The 18,223-nt window shown below is 33.4% G+C and overlaps 1 protein-coding gene across 4 annotated transcripts; it reads right to left on the bottom strand.

Annotated features, from left to right (window-relative positions):
- Positions 1–8,104: 8,104 nt before the first annotated feature.
- LOC127862966 (uncharacterized) lies at positions 8,105–16,037 on the bottom strand. Of its 4 annotated transcripts, none has more exons than XM_052402241.1 (2): positions 14,954–16,037; positions 8,105–8,810 (listed from the first exon to the last, which is right to left on the bottom strand). In XM_052402241.1, exons 1-2 carry the CDS (start codon positions 15,834–15,836, stop codon positions 8,140–8,142), a joined length of 1,554 nt encoding a protein of 517 aa, XP_052258201.1. In that variant the 5' UTR covers positions 15,837–16,037; the 3' UTR covers positions 8,105–8,139. The 4 variants fall into 4 exon arrangements, with proteins under 4 accessions (XP_052258201.1, XP_052258202.1, XP_052258199.1 ...); XM_052402242.1 differs by having other exon boundaries at positions 15,116–16,037; XM_052402239.1 differs by lacking the exon at positions 8,105–8,810 and adding an exon at positions 12,472–14,502.
- Positions 16,038–18,223: the final 2,186 nt, after the last annotated feature.

Below are 18,223 nucleotides of genomic sequence, written 5' to 3'. Positions count from 1 at the left end.
ATTCAATTCTTATTGCATAAGAATAAGGCGATATCAAAACCAATATTTTGCACAAATAGAAAATACAAATAAGAAAGGTTTGGTTGTAAAGTTATTTAAACATGCATAAGACGAAACAAAGAAAACTATTTCGACTTTACGGTTGGATTTTAAATTTACATCTGTTTAAATTTTTTAGTGCTATTTTACTTCTGTTCGGTCCTTTTCCCACAATCGTTCTTATATTTTTTGATTTCTTGATGCGAATTGACCTTGCATTATTCGGACGACAAAAATATGAAAGCTTTCAGATTCTAGGATTTAATTATGTTTTAAGGCCATACTCACAGCACAGGCTTCTTTTTGTTGGGCAAATACTTTTACGTTAACGGTAACAAATCATAAACATTTAGAATATTGTTGACACACATTTTCAAAAATTAATTATAAACATTTAATGTATATCCTTAAATACAGGAATAAATATCATGAATGTAAATGTTTAAATGACTTTATTGATATTAACGAAATAAATCTTAATATGTGTTGTATCAGTATGACGCTTAAATAGCATTAACACAGTGCCTATACCACGTGACTCTTTCGGATCTGTGTTGGGAGAATAAAGCGCGACCCAGTTATTATTTTTAAGGATCTCTTTTGAAATATTTCACCATTTTTAATGGGATAAAGTGGAGAGCCCGCTCATTCGTGAGAGTTTTCTATAGGTTTTATGATCTTTTTAAACAAATAAGTATTTTTTCAGTAAAGTGCAATCGCGCGTTTGAACGGCTAGACAAATGTCGGATCAGTGTGGGGACTTCATATTACAAAAGCGCGGTTGCACTTTACTGAAAAATACTTATGTTTTTTAAAAGATCATGATACCTTTAGAAAACTCTCACGAATGAGCTGGCTCTCCACTGTAATAGACCAAAATCCTGAACAGAAAGCTGCGATGTAAACATTACAAAATACGAGACAAAATTGGAGCAAAACTTTTATCAGCGCTTTATTTTAAATTCCCTCCCAATACTTAACATGAATAAAAATAGATAAAAGAAATGCATCCATTGAAGCGATATTATTAAAGTAGTAAACAAATAAGTATTGTTTCAAGTCCATTTGAAATATGCGTAAACGTGTGCATGTGTGTTGTCTGTTACTAAACATAACATCATAAATCAAAATGTACATTCATCATATATCGATAATGTAACATCAATTGATTTTTGACAATATAGGCGCATGCGTTCATATACTTCGACAAAATACTGGTTTAGGGGAAACCAAATTAAATACATCAATTCAATTTGCAGACTCTAAAACTTTGATCACGTTGCTGAAACACGTGCTTACTCTATAATATTGTCGGTAAAAAAATTGTGTAAGGATATTGTTTTCCTCAAGCAAGTCCGTATGAACAAACCAAGCCTAACATTGTACACTAGGTAAAACTGCAACTTAATTCTAAAAACTCTGCAAAATATATACAAAAAGTTATCCGTCTGAGTATGACTTATCAGATCTAATTATGAACTAGATACTTGGCGATGCTGTCTTCCCGACATCTGTGATTACAAATATGATTGTAATAGAAAGCATTTGTTGAAAAAATAATGCTTGCAAATTAATTTTAGTTTGCATTAGACGAAACATTAAAATAAACAAACAGCTTTGTAATCGGATTTTAATTTGACATATCTTCAAATGTTGAAATGCTTTATGTTCTGTATTCGGTGTTGTTGCCACAAATAGTTGTTATATATATATGTTTATGTATAAATCAACCCTGAATTATTGAGATCTTTAACAATGAAAGCTTTTATATTATTCTGCTTAATGCTGAGTTAAGGGCATATCCATAGTACAGGCTCCGTTTTGCACAAATACGTGTATGCTGTGCTGAAATCCATCATGGTACATAATTATACATTCACGAAAACAGTTAAAAGATAAATAAAGGATATAACAACATTTTGGATTTTGTTAACATACATAATCAGAAATTACATGTACTTTAAAACATTATATTTCTTTCCTAAATAAACGCTGGAGCAATAAGAGTTTTACCCTTTTTAATTAACGCATATTGCGAAAACGATATAGGCATGCTGAACATAAAAATAACAGCAGTTGGATTTTTAATTTTGCATCTTTTTATATGGAAATGTGCAATGTAAGGTGTACACGTTTTTGAAGCCAAAATTATTGTTTTAGATTTATTTCTTTTTATAACATGAACATAAATTATCCCGTCGACAAACAAAAAAGTTTTCGGGTACTTCGACTTAATGCTGATTAAAGGGCTAACCCATAGTAAGGCCTCCTTTACGTTGGACTGTACTTGTATGTTATGCTTAAACCCAGCATGGTACGTAAATATATATTCACAAAAACAGTAATACAATATATAAAAGTTATCAAATCTGTTGATTTGTGTTATCGTACATGATCAGAAATAACATGTACTTTAAAATATAACATTTGTATCCTTTATACAGGCTGGAGAAACTAGAGTTGTACTCTTATATAATGATGGCATATTTCAAAAACGTTAAATGCATGCTGAACATAAAACATGGTCCTGAAGGGATTACAGGGTATACACGACCGCACAAAAGTTATAAAACCCCACGAAAATGTTTTGAAAGACGACACAAATAAAAGCTTTCATGTACTTCCACTTAATGCTGATTTAAGGCCATACCCATAGTTCAGGCTCCTTTTCATTGGAGAAATACTTGTATGCTATGCTGAACACCATCATGGTACATAATTAAACATGCAAGAAAACGGTAATAAATATTATTAAAGATATCACAACTTTTGAATTTATGTTAACGTATATTATCAAAAATTGCATGTACATTAAATCATAACATGTCTATCCTAAATAAACGCTGAAGCAACTAGACTTTTACTCTTACATAATGAAAGCATGTTGAGAGAAACGCTATCGGCATGCTGAACAAAAAACATGGTCCTGAATGGATTACAGGGTGTACATGTGTAAACATAAAATATGCAACCCCATAATATGTTTTAAAAGTTATTGATGGGAATGCTGTGCTGCTGGAGCAGCGGAAGTTTTACATTAGTATACTTCACAAAACACTTTGTTTAAAAATCCCACTAATGCTGGATGTACACAGACATAGACAGAGTGAGTGTGTAAATTACATGCAATCATAATAATTAAACTATTACGGTAAAATGTATATATTCCTACAAGTTTATTTACTTGCCTTCCATGTACATGTATGTATATTCAGGCGTAACTATTATGCATATCACATAAGAGTAGTTCGATAACAGAATCAGTATTTTGTTTAAATGAGAGTTACAATGCTATGATGAAATTATTTATGGAGAACATGTAAGTAGTGAATGAAGACAATTTACAATATGCGTTGAATATGTTGATGTTTGTTTTCTGTTGGGTGTTTAATAAAATCATAAAATCTACATTTATATATATCGTTAATTGTCATGTCCAGCTATTTTAATTTGACTCCATAAAGAGAATGCGTTCATATTCTTCAACATAATACTGTTTCAGAAGAAAACCAAATAAATGCGTCAGAAATTAGCAGAAGCTAAAATTGTGATCACATTGCTGCTACAAGCCCTTAATATACTAAAATGACAACACAAATGCTTGTTTTCATATGTTGTTTTTCTTCCCGCAGGCACGAGGGCAGGAACGGATTTTGAGAGCGCCGGCACATGATCATGTCCGAGAAATGTGTATTTTCGCTATTATTGCATAAACAAATCACACATACCAAAATAATTTTAAATAACATTGAAAACAATATTTTGTTCATTCGACATCGACAAAATAATTCGATTATTTAAATACAGTTCAAGGTTGTGTTTTAGATATGCCTCACTCGGTGATCATCCGAAATGACGAGGCTTTACTTTCGGATAGGCAGCTTTCGATTTAAAATGTGTTTAAACAGTGGATTAATGCAAAGTTGAAATGCAGCAGCGTAAAGTAAGAAATGAGGAATTATTTTGAAATTTACAGCAGGAACGTTGAAGGTACATAAACACTTACATTTTGAGCATAGTCTTTTGAAAGTGTTGAGTAAATAACCTTAACTTCAATGACGTTGCCAATACAATAAAGCTGATGTCAAGAGAGTGCAGATGGTATACAAGTAACTTGAAAAGTGGATTGAAATCGTCATTATCCCTGCATGCATGAGGAAACTGGTGCTTATTCAGTTCCCCAATTATGCTTGGAAAGTCGTCGAAGGCTGGAGAATGGAAGTAACTGCGCGTAGACCAGATTATAGATATGTAAAACACATAACAGCGCTTGAACGGCACGTGAATCGCATTGTTAATACACGATTTCTCCCGTTCAAGCCATCTATTTGCCAAGTTTCTGCACCCCGCCAGAGGGCATTATAGATAGAGTTTATGCAATAATATTATATAATGAATGCATATTTAGAAAACGGTATATGCATTCTGATCATAAAACATGGTCCTGAACAGATTACAGGGTATAAACGAATAGAAAAATTATGCAACCACAGAATATATTCTAAAAAGCGCTTTGTTTAAAATTCCCCCTAATGCTGGAAATACTCACACATAGAAAGTATCCGTTTGTTCATGCAAGCAAAATAATAAACTATTATAATAAAATGTATATATTCCTACATGCATTTTTATTTGACTACCATATATGTGTTCAGGCGTATAGTGTATGCATATTACATAAGAACAGGGCGAAAGATTTCGTACAAATGAGAGCAACAATTCTAAGATGTTTCTATTTATTGAGAAATAAGTAGTGAATCAAGTCAATTTACACTTTGCGCGAATATGTTTTACGTTTGTTCTATTTTTATTTTAAAAATTATCATAAAATTTACATTTATTATATGTCGTTACATTTTATATGACGATATTTAATCTGACACCATAACGAGAATGCGTTCATATACTTCGACATAATACTGTTTGCGTAGAAAACAAAATACATTCTTACGGCAAATAATCAGAAGCTAAAACGTGTTTCATATTGCTGCAAAAATTCCTTAATATAATGAAATGAAAACACAACACTTTGTATTCGTACGTTGCTTTTTTATTCTTCCAGCAATTGCACACTGAGGAAAATGCAACTTTATGCTGGAAATGTATATAAAAATACAAAATAATTAAATATCTTTCTAAGAATGAATAAGCCGATCTAAAAATGAACAAGATTGCTGACAATGCTTTTTTCGGACATACGTGTTTACACATGTGATTATAAGAGAAAACATGTGTTTAAGAAACTGATTTATGTTTATGCAAAGTTATTTCAGTATTAATATGACTCAACATAAATATTAATAAACTACTTCAACTAAGCAGTTGGGATTAAATTTAACATCAGTTTAAATGGTGAAGTGCCTTTTTAAGGTGTGAACATTTTTGTTGCCAAGATCAATTTTATAGACTATTTACTTTATATAAATTGAACGTCAATTATCCGACGACAAACATGAAAGCTGTCAGGTACCTCGACTCAATACTGTGTTAAGGGTATACCTGACGTACAGGCTTCTTTACGCTGGACATTTACTTGTATTAAGTGCTCAAATCCACCAAGATACATATTTTAGAAAACGGTAACAAAACACAAAACTTCAGGGTACAAACAAAGTATGCCAAAACAAAATTGGGTACGAAAAAACATTTGGGTACGAACAATACAGGGTATATACATTACAACAAATATGCTTCCCTAGAAAGATTTTCAAAACAACAACCCGTCCACAGGGGCGGCTCCGGAATATCTGGTTTGGGGTGGGGGGGGGGCGGGATATTCAAAGTTTTGCCGGTGGTCCAGGGGGGGCCGCTAGAACCTCTGGTGGGTGCAGGGCATAGTGATAGGGGTCCAGGGGAGCGAAGCCCCCCCCCCCCCTAAGCTCCACGATTTTCGTGATTTTGAAGGCTTTGACAACCACTTCTCGAACATGTCACGCCTTATATACTTTCATCAAAGTACCTTCTTTTAATGCCAAAAAAGTGCATAGTTTATCGTTTTGGGGGTCCAGGGGGGCAAAGCTCCCCAGAAGCGCCACGATTATAGTGATGTTGAATGCTTTGACATGTTTAAATAGGTGATTAAGATCTAGTTAAGTGTTAAACATCAAATGAATTGACTTTACTTTGGCGATTTTAGGGGATCCGCCTATGGTCCTACATTGCATAGCATCACAAAATATCAGATAAAACTGCGGTCAGTGCTGTATTTAAAATTCCCTTCAAATGCTGGAAATGCATAGAAATAGAAAGATGCAAGCGAAATTATAAAACTTGTATGGCAAAATATATGTATATTGCAACATGCTTATTTATAGCCGTATATGAATATTCAGGCGTACAATTTTTGACAATTGCATACCAATTATGCGATATCAGAACAAATATTTCGTACAAATGAGAATATTGTATGTATCGAACCCGTATTATGTATAATAGTTAATACACAATATGTGTGAGTGCACTGTTATGTTTGTTTGTCTGTTTTTTCTTCTTCTTAAGGTATAATAATAAAGTATACATTTATTTAATATCGTTAAATCTTATATCGAGAGGTCTTATTTTTACGACAGTAAGAGAATGCGTTGTCAGATACTTCGATACAATACTGGCGTAAGTGAAAACCAAATACATGCATCAAATAAATTAGCAGACGCGTTTTATTTGTGTTTTTTTTTTGTTCAAACGAAAAGAAAAATTTATACTTGTTATTTCGTTCATTGCATCGTGCCCCAGAAAACTATAACTCTGTTGCTTTAGTTTCTTCTAACCATTGATTAATCTAGCCGTTATTAAATTATTTATAAGCTCTCTTTTATTGCCTTTCAATTTATATTACAAAAGATTATTCACACTTATGTGTGTTTTATATCACTGGGCTAAGTGTGAGGTTCGGGATCTCTCAAATAGTTTTAAATTCGCAATGCTATGTATTTAATGAACGTTCGAAGCAGATGACCACACTTTTATTCAATGTCGTTTTTTACGTTGTTTCGTTTTGTTTTTGTTTTAACCATTAGCTGGCCATCAATATAGAGACGCTAATCAAAATCCACCAGAGAACTAATTCAGTTATCAAAATTAGTATTTATATAATATTTGTAATTACACTTACATTGATAAGAATATTAACCATCAAGGTAATTGGCTATTCGAAGCATCACGTGATAGTAAATGTGACGTAAATTAGGCGCAATAAATGCAAGCACTAAACTGTAAACAAATAACTAAGCAGAAGTAAAAGGCGTACACTGATTCATTCGTGCAAAGCAATGTCGTAACGGTTTAGCACAACACCGACCATAGGTGAGTCGAAATAAATGTAAGATCTTGAATGTTCCACAAATGTCTGAAGTAACCAACAAAAAGCACACAATACTTGGATGGATTTAATGCATCGCCGAGGTCGTGATCGAACAGAGCAATTGAATCTCAACAAATAAACGTATATATCTGAGTGCACCCTAATTCCTAACATTTACTTAGTGTATGTGTTCTATTTTTAGATCAGAGAAAAATCAGCACGCGGATAATACATAAATATTATAAATATTAAATATTATATTAAATTGTAAGAAAAGTATCATAAACGCATAATAAAATTATGCTGTTACGTTTACAGACGTGTATCGGCATAATATATTTTTATTTATTATTTATTATCTAAATATTTATTTTTGCTAAATTTATCAACAGTCTTAGAGAAGTAGAGCGTAAATTAGTATGTTTTCGGTATTAAGTTCCCTTCTCCCAAGTGCATTGAAGAGGCAAAGTGAAATTTCTATATGGGTTTTTTGGCATTAGGTAGAAATAGAATTAAGTCGAAAATGAAAATTTAGAAATTTAACATATAATTGTGCAAAATTTAAAATATTTTTTCATAGTTTTACAATGTTTTTCTCTTAAATTATTTAATAATGAGATTTTTATTAAACATAAACTTAGTTTAAAGAAGTTAAAAAAAATCGCCAAAGTGCTGTGTTTTTGCGCACTTCGCCCTAAGGTGGCGATAGTATTTATATATATATATATATATATATATATATATATTGTTATAGATGACGTCATATTTATGATAATTTGTACATGAACAATTTCTGCACACTAGCACCGTGTCACCAGGTCCGACACACACACACCACTTGGTTGTTGTATGCTCTTATCAGTGACTGCTATTGACGTCCCCTTCAGGGTGTCGTACATATACACGGTGTGAGCGAGCTTGTCAATCATTACCAATGTGTTCTTAGCCTGGATATACGTGCATCTACTTTCATCAATTTTGTATATCGTCTTCGGTAATTCAAACTTGTCAAAGTCTTCCTCTACACCGTCATATGATATCATTCGCACTGAGCGGTTATCATTATACGTACTTACTACCATTTTTGATGAGGTCATACACGATATTGAATATATCGGACAAGAAGTGTTTATTCGTTTTATAAGGCTTATCGTACATTCAGAATTGATGGACAATATGCAAATTTGCTTCCCAGTCGAAACAGCGATCAGATAATGAAAGAGGCACCGAACATCGAGCACAGCTGTCTTGAAGTTGTATGGTTGTCCCTTTCTTTGCAGTCTCACATTCATTATGACGCATTTGTTATTACGATTATCCACTGCTACTAATCTCCCGTCCGACAGAAAATCCAGTCCTGTTACGAAAGGGTCGTTGTTGTCGTCTTTAGGTTTAACGACATCTACAGCCTTAAGCAACTGCAGTGTTACGGGTCTGTTTTGCATGGAAGAGTTGTTGATCTCGGGTTGACCTTAAACCAATAAAATTACATGACTATAGTATGCCACAGGTGGTTAGCGTGTGGCTGTGATAATAATTAGTGAAAACATCATTTTGAACGATAAATAATCATATTATAACGAAAAATAAACTTTTCTGAAGAAAAAAAAATCACTATCAAATATATATTTAACAAGGTATTCAACCCGAAATCAACCGAAAACAGGGTGCATCGCTTTGAACAGCCACTACTTCATCAATTTTGCAGCGATTTTCATGAACCAGGTCAAATTCAACGGATACCTTGTTATATATATATTTGATAGTGAAAATAATTTTTTTCAGAAAAGTTGATTTTTCGTTATAATATGATTATTTATCATTCAAAATGATGTTTTCACTAATTAATATCATAGCCACACGCTAATTACCTGTGTAGTATGCGTTGATTATCTGCTTCTGTTCAGCAATATAACTAACACATGTGGCATATTTTCATTAAGAAAATGTTTCATTCTTGTACAACCACAGTTTGTACGCATCTTAATCGAACTATTTTATTTAATGTTAACACAAACTATTGAGACAAAACGCAATAAAGGATTTTAAGAGAAAATTTGTCGGCATGAGGTTAAAAATAATTACTCAACAAAGAAAGCCCCAAAAAGTTGAACGGCACATACAATGCAGGCATACTCTGAATAAAGATTACATATAGTGATCAAGACTGTTAGAGTACTTTACTAGCATTACTCATTATAATGTTATTAGTCGTTCTGTGATAAGTAAGTTCAAAGTAATAGAATAAAACTTATTCTGTTTTATGATACGTTTCTTGACTAAATGCTATCTCAATCAACTTATTTAGGAAAATAATAAACTGTTGTCAAACAATAAAAATGAGGTGGTGAATACCACCTGAAATTAATATTGTGCACTGACCACATTCTATCCGCAATTGAGGATGAGCTCTGAAATGCGCGGGTCGCCTTAGTATCACGGGGAAAATTAGGACACAATGCAAATCTATGTAGCAACAGGTTGTGAAAGTGGCGTGTGCTACTTGACCAATTAGTGTTGATTAGCATTGCATTGTACTATCTGGCCAAATTATGCTTGAGATCTGTATTGTTGAGTGTGTGACAACACTTGCTTAGTATGAAATGACATTACTTAATATATGCCGATAACTACATGATGTTAATATTTTACGGCAAAGTTTTGCTGATGTTACATGAAACTTATTATTATAAATGTGTTCGGTTACTTTTGGCATTGTCGTCTTATAAGACATTGAAACTATAATTTCTTTTGAAGCGGCGCAAAAACGTTATGTTCTTTACCCAGTGGTATTTGTAACCGGGGTCGGCGGCAGTGTCAATCAGTTATTTTGCAGTCAATAACTTTAATTTGCATTTTAACAACTTGATGCAAATTTGGATACAGAAAGCTTGATTGTGGATCTGGCTCGAGATAGAATTTTGGACAAGTCCGACCAATGTCACTGTTACTAGACGTACAAAAAGATCCCCGTAAATTTACATCAATCATGATTAAGGTATTGTAAAATCCAGGAATATATATTTAATTTGCTGCTATTGTTATGCATTGTATAAGTCACCATCACAGTTCATATATCAACTTAAATAATCGAAAACGATGCTTGATTTATTCAATATGGGTTGTAATAATGTATTAATAAATTTAAGTTAAATTTAATATACAATCAAATCGATAGTACAATGAAATGTATGTGCTTTCAGTCGATTTAAATAAATAAATAAAATAATAAAAAAATAAATAGTGGTATAATCAGGGACATATAAAAAACATTATTGGTCCCGTGTAAAATATAATCCTGATGAGAAAAAATCCCTGTTTATAACACGAAAACAAAAAAGAACAACATTAAAATTTATTTCAATGAAAAAAGCCCTTTTTCAGATGTCAATGTTCATAAACGCAAACAGAAGTCCACCGAAATCGCGACTGCACCTAGCACGAACATATTGCACAGCTCAAAGATAAAGCATGGATGCCGCTATTAAACATAAGCCGTCGTCTTAAGTCATGCGATAAGTAGTACAGGTCAATGTGCTATCTCCCTTTTCATATAATACACATTCACTTTTTGTATTCACTTTTTGTGTAAATTTTGTCCTCTCTATAGTGTGTGTTTACACATGAAAGCTGAAGCAATACATGTACTTGTTATGTTCAAACATAATAAAGAATTAGTCCGATACAAGATGCTCATCGGTCATTCGATTTAACTTGTTTTATTTCATTGTAATTTACTGACCACGCTTGCATTTGCCAAGACTGTCAAGTGGACGTAAGTCCATCCTCGTGGTCTTCCTTTAATACAACCTGGTTAGTTGTTAAACTGTTTTGTGTGAATTAAATGTGTGTGACTTAGTATCCTATTTTGTAATATCAATTGTTTTGTTCTGTTTGTCAAATATTGTCATTGTTTTGTTCGGTTTTTTCCGTTATGAGTACCGGTATATTGGTCTGCGTCTCCAATAAAATGGAAATAATTAGCCATGGACTTCGTATTCCATATGCCTCTCTCCATCCCACAACCACTTCATTTTTATACTTTAGATAGTAAATATTTGGAAATGTTCTTCTCATTAAGAATACTCAGATGTGGTATTTTATAACTGCTGTCCGTTTTTGAAAATTGTAGCCGCTCGAATTGTATCGGGTTGTACGAAACTTAATAACTATCATTAAAAGGAATTTGTATTTTCTACAATTATGGAATGGACACATCTGCACGTTTATAGCAAAGGCTGCTAAACAGAAAGAGAACACTAAACCTTATTAATTATATGATGTTTATTAACAACAGCAAATGTCCACTCTAAACTCGGAATAAAGTGCAGCCTTTACAATTAAAATATGAACACGCTAATGCACATGTGGTGAAGTCTTATCAGTTACCCTTTTTTCAAATGTAAAATATTTAGGCAACAACGAGAATTTTTTCATAAACGTTTTTAATACATCCACAGACATCTCAAACGCTAAACAATATGGTGTATGAAGATGATCATATTGACTATGATAAAAACACTCGAATCTTTTAAACAGTTTATTTGCTCAATAAATCTGGTAAAAGATTCGAAACCTTGGTCCGCACTGCGAAAGACTTTCCTATTGCCAAACGTTTCCTTTCTAGGCGAACCTATGTTAAGCACGCATTTTCTCTCTGATATTCTAATCTCTGACCTATTCAATGCTCCTTCTCTATGCTCTTTATTTTCCAATACATATGATATCCAATGTCAGTTTCAACAAGCAATATCCGTCCACTAATAGTTATGTTATATACTTGCACTAACCTTGTCTTTTATACATTTAATCAATGCCCATAAAGGAAACACTCTTAAAAGCTCAAAAGCAACTTACAAACACAAAACTAAAGATGTTCTTAAGCACTCAATATACATAATTATATATTTCCGAGGTTGGCCGACATTCCAGCTTAACTTCTAATCTGCTAACAGTAAGGACAAAGTGCCCATCATCTTTATATTCAATCATCTTTATATTTATATTCAATTATTTAATTTCTTTAATTTTGATAACTTGTTAATTTAAATATACTGAGTACGTTGCAAAATTACTAATTTCAAAACCAATTAAACGTTCACAAATAAGACATGGCACTAACTACATCATCATGACCATGTAGTCTTCGCATAATCTGAGATGTGTTTTTTTTTCATGTTGGAAAAGTGCAATCAATATCCTTGCAGTATCTTGACTTAATGCTTGACAACTGTTAACAGCCATTAACATCCCAAATTATGTTTTTCATTACTTAAATTATACACTTTAATAATTATGATTTACTAATTACATCAATTATGTCACCATGCAAGACCTCACAAACCTTACACTACTGATGGAAAAGAACTATATCCGAATTGACCTTCCGTTCTGGTATAATATGAACTTGTGATTCATTGGGTACTGTATATGAGATGACTGTATATTTGTATAGAGAATATTATGTGAGTTTTTGATCAACTTAATCTTTATCCAAAACTCACACAATACTCTATGTATCCTATTATTTCTCCCTTTTCCATTTATAATGATCAAATATCCCATTTTTGAAGGTTTTGTTCTTCCGTAGTTGACAAAACAGATTCGCCAATTAATGGAAAACCCGTTAGTGATCAAAATTGCAATGGTATAGAGCTCAAGTTTATACGATCGTTATTATACTTTCGATTTTCACCTGGTTCTATGATAAATATTTTTCGAGAAAAATGTGTTATGTGTGATTCTCAGCATGTTAACTGTTTTTATGAATATTATTATTAGATATTTTCCGCCAAGAAAATGTAATTACTTAAATGTTAGAACACATGAAAGGTAACAAATGAAATTTTGATTAGTCCTTTCGCACAATTGTTCATAAGCCTTTACATGTAATTAAAGCCCTGACATAATTGGTTTGCAACTTTACGCTGTATACATGTACTTGTTTCAATTTCCATGGCTACATACCTTAACACATCTGTTCTACTATCGACAAGATGCTTAAAATTAACTACTTCACTAAGTATATAAGAAAGAAACTGAATATTTTCGTTAGCCTATATTCAAAGCACTCTACACAGATACACTTCAATAAAATATAACTCCATAGTTTAAATTGAGAAATAAATGTACCTGAAGCATTTTGGATTGCAAAAGATTAATTTACTAGTATAAAGAATTTGTTTAACTGTTTTCTTAGATTTTATATGTACATCGATGCGTATGTTAATCCTCAATTTAACCGAGAATACCAACCAAATAGCATGAACCTAGATAATCACTTAGGAAAAACTATTGTTATGGATGATGTCATATTTATGATAATTTGTAGATCAACAATTTATTAATCCCATTCACATTATTCGATACTACCAATTTGCTCCCATCCTTATTCAAACACAGGACATACGGCCACTTCATATCCACTGGGTAAGTACCTAGAATGTCACCTTCCACAGAAAGGTGCACGATGCAGCACTTCATCTTACTGCACACTAGCACCGTGTCACCAGGTCCGACACACACACCACTTGGTTGCTGTATGCTCTCATCAGTGACTGCTCTTGACGTCCCTTTCAGGGTGTCGTACATATAAACGGAGTGAGCGAGCTTGTCAGTTATTACCAATGTGTTCTTAGCCTGGATATACGTGCATCTACTTTCATCAATTTTGTATATAGTCTTCGGTAATTCAAACTTGTCAAAGTCTTCCTCTACACCGTCATATGATATCATTCGCACTGAACGGTTATCATTATACGTACTTACTACCATTTTTGATGAGGTCATACACGATATTGAAAATATCGAAGAAGAAGTGTTTATTCGTTTTATAAGGCTAATCGAACATTCAGAATTGATGTACATTATGCAAATTTGCTTCCCAGTCGAAACAGCGATCAGAAAATGAAAGACGCACCGAACATCGAGCACAGCTGTCTTGAAGTTGTATGGTTGTCCCTTTCTTTGCAGTCTTTCATTCATTATGAAACATTTGTTATTACGATTATCTGCCGCTACTAATCTCCCGTCAGGTAGAAAATCCAGTCCTGTAACGAAAGGGTCGTTGTTGTCGTCTTTAGATTTAACGACATCCACAGACTTAAGCAACTGCAGTGTAACGGGTCTGTTTTGCATGGAAGAGTTGTTGATCTCGGGTTGACCTTAAACCAATAAAATTACATGACTATAGTATGCGTTGATTATCTGTTTCTGTTCAGCAATATAACTAACACATGTGGCATACTTTCATTAAGAAGAATGTTTAATTCTTGTACAACCACAGTGTGTACGCATCTTTATCGAACTCTTTTAGTTTATGTTAACACAAAATATTGAGACAAAACGCAATGGGAGAAATAAAGGATTTTAAGAGGAAATTTGTCGGCATGAGGTTAAAATTAATTACTCAACAAAGAAAGCCCCAAAAAGTTTACTCCCACAGCAGTAGCCATATTTTTGAAGGGACAAAAACAATATTCGAACTCAGCCGAAGTATTATAAGAATAAATGTTATGAGCAAGTTCCAAGCAGCTGTTGACTTTAAATCAAAATGTCAACGATAAATATAGTTGACATAAGCAATAAGATAAGCGAATAGAATATTTGTTTTACCTTTGTCTATAACTTCTTTGCCGATATTAAGCTTCATTAAATTATCTCCCGCGTGAATAAGGTTAGCAATGTCTCCCGCAAAGTTAACATGCATTTCTGGCAAAGGATTAAGATTGGGGTTCAAGCGAAGTTGTTTGTCAACTGCATTAAGTATTTCCGTACTTCTTCGAGAAAAGATGAAAATCTGTTGATGGGTTCCTTTTTCTAATACATTAGAAAAAACGGGTAATGCCTTGGCAATGTCCGCACGAACACTCAACAATATGTTATTCATCTTTTTGAGCGTCTTCATTTTCTCTGCTTTAATGGCGTCCACCTCTGCAAACAACTTACATTTTGCATCGTCATATACTTTTAATATATTGTCTCGAGTTGTATCTATAGCTTTAGACATCGCCTCATTAGTTTCTTTTAAGCTTGCTTTCACTTGATTTACTTTTTGTACCAGGAAAAAAGTATCCACGTCAGCTTTAAGGACGGAAGCTTTTACATCCCGAATCTGTATCCTATCTTGCTCCGTACAAACAACAATTTCAATAAAATTATCACATTTACGATGAACCATAACACATTTACTGCAACACAACTCTTTGTGACACTCGCAGTAAAATTCTATGATTTTCGAATGCTTATTGCACATGTCAAGTCCATTCATATCCACACCATGACTGTCTAAACCTTTATAGCGAACGTCCATGATGACATGTTTCTTACTGGTGTCTTTTATGTGAATACTGATGCAGCGATCGCAAAGAGACTCGCTGCATGCACTGCAAAACATGGTTGCCTTGTTGGAAAGTAAGTTCCTCACACATAATTCACATATTCTTTCCATAACACGGCCGCCTACCATGTCACTACTCTTATAAATGGAATTATCCATGTGTACAGCAGTCGCCTTTGTGTTAGTGTTTAAAATGCACCTCACTTATTCTAATTGCCCCAATTTCGAGATGCGTTTACCCGCTAACTTAAGTTATTTTATGTACTAGTATACGTGTGATTAGATCCTATTGCAAATACCTTCACAGCAAAACGTCCCTATATCGCGTTTGTTCAAATATGAAAGCTTAAATACCGTGTAAAAATCAATCGAATGTACGACAGGATGTTTTGCTTGCGAACATTATTGATCGTGCACAGCTCTCAAAATCAAATACTAGTAAAGATAACGCGGAAAACGAGATTTTGTTTTGCAATCGCAGCTCTTGTTAGTAAAACTCATTTGCGAGGGTTATCGTTTGATAAATTGAAAAAAAATACGACCTGATTGTTCTGAAATCCATAACGACGTAAAATGTCATTAATGGCTTACGTGTTGCATTATTTCGGAGTACTTTTTATGCAATATGACGAAGCCCTGCATCATACACATGACCGTGGAAGGTGAAATATTGTTTGTGTTTAAGCGTCAGTGTTATATTATAGAATTCACGTGAATAAATATGTAGGGAATTGCATTTTATTCGAACATATATTATTTCATCGCAACACGACTTACTCACAATAGCCATACTCGATAATGAGCATCATTTCGCACAAAAACACAACAACACTTATCTTATAAATATAGCAAACAATGATTTTCCAGAAACCATATCATTAGAAAACTTTTGTTGACAACCGCTATTTGTATACCAAAAGACCAACTATAGACATACAATAATTACAAAAAAGATCGCAGATTTGGCACTGTAAATTAAAAGCAATTGGTGTTAAAACCGGTTTAAGGGCTGGGAAGCGTACAACGAAAACGAGCGAGGCCTGGTATAGGGAAGATAACCCTGGGTTATGGTAAGGTTAGGGTTCCAGGCGAACCTCACACTCAACACACAATAAATTAAAAACCTTACAATGGATCACATTCCATATACAAACTGTTTTCCTTTTAATGAAACTACGTTTAAGTTGTTCTTTTCCAAATATGTGGAGCCCCTGATAATTTTATATATTGCTAAGTCTTATTTCATGCCTTATCATCATTTTGTCTACGTTATCAGCGTTTTGATGACTTAACTTCGATTAGTAGTATTATGCGACTTTAAATAGATCATGCCGATGCTACGTGCTAATCAGTGCAAGGTTAAGACTAAAATGCCATTATCAACAAGAATTTGTGTCTGACAAAAACAATGCCTTGCCCCACTCGTTCTAAATAGCCGGCGTCATATTTCATGAGCAAAGTATAAATAAAGTTAATTGAAGATATACGTGGATTTAACAAATCGTCGAACCAATTAGGTTCTAAGTAATGTTTAGAAGAAGTTGTATAATCTAAGTACCCCTCTTTGGTTACAAAAAAGGAATGATAAAGGGATTGAAAACGTTATGCCTTCACTATCATGATGCTCGGGCCAAACAAACACACAAGAAAGTAACGTGATATACACAGCTTTTCACCTTCATACTGGCTTATTATGCTCCCCCAAAATTTATTTTTGGGAGGAGCATATAGTCGCCGCTTCGTCTGTCCGTGCGTGTGTGTGTGTGTGCGTCTGTCTGTCCGTCCGTGCACAATTTTTGTCCGGGCTATTTCTCAGCAACTAATGACCGGAATTCAATAAACTTTATGGGAAGCTTCACTACCAAAAGGAGATGTGCATGTTATCAGCGGGTTCTGGTCGGATGATTTTTCACAGAGTTATGGCCCTTTGAAATTTTCTATAAAAAAAAATCTTGTCCCCCCAACTACTGTGCCCTCAAGACATTTCCTTTTATCTGAATATATATATAGTGCAATATTGTGACAAAAAACCTTTGGGGAGCATCACCCGTCTCCGACGGTTTCTTGTTAATATAGGTAGAGGTTTAATTATTGTACATATAAATACAGCTATGATGAAAATATGTCTCAGATAAAGGACTACTCAAAATTTATATTCAGATATTTAAATGATTCCAGACAGTGTTTAGCTCATCGGAAATAACTATGGCATGTCATGAAATAAGTTTTTGTGGTGTTGTTGTTTGCTAATAATTTGAATAACAATGTCTTAAATCTAAATCCAAACATATTTTTGTTTAACAAATCACAACACAATAGGAACTCATGCAACGTAATTACACAATGCTTCTTTCACGTAATGGTTTTAACGTAATAAACTTTTCTATCAGATGAGTAATTGGTCATTAATTCGCAGACAGAATTACTTCTTAAGAATGCAGCCAGAATTATTTTCTCCATTTTAGGCGGAATAATATCCTTAATGAAAATGCTTGAACAACTAAATTATTAAACGTAATTTACGGTAAGATTTTTAACTTGGGAAC

This window comes from Dreissena polymorpha, chromosome 16, assembly GCF_020536995.1.
Source record: "Dreissena polymorpha isolate Duluth1 chromosome 16, UMN_Dpol_1.0, whole genome shotgun sequence".
Lineage (NCBI taxonomy): Eukaryota > Metazoa > Mollusca > Bivalvia > Myida > Dreissenidae > Dreissena > Dreissena polymorpha.
This window is presented reverse-complemented; position numbering and strand designations above follow the sequence as displayed.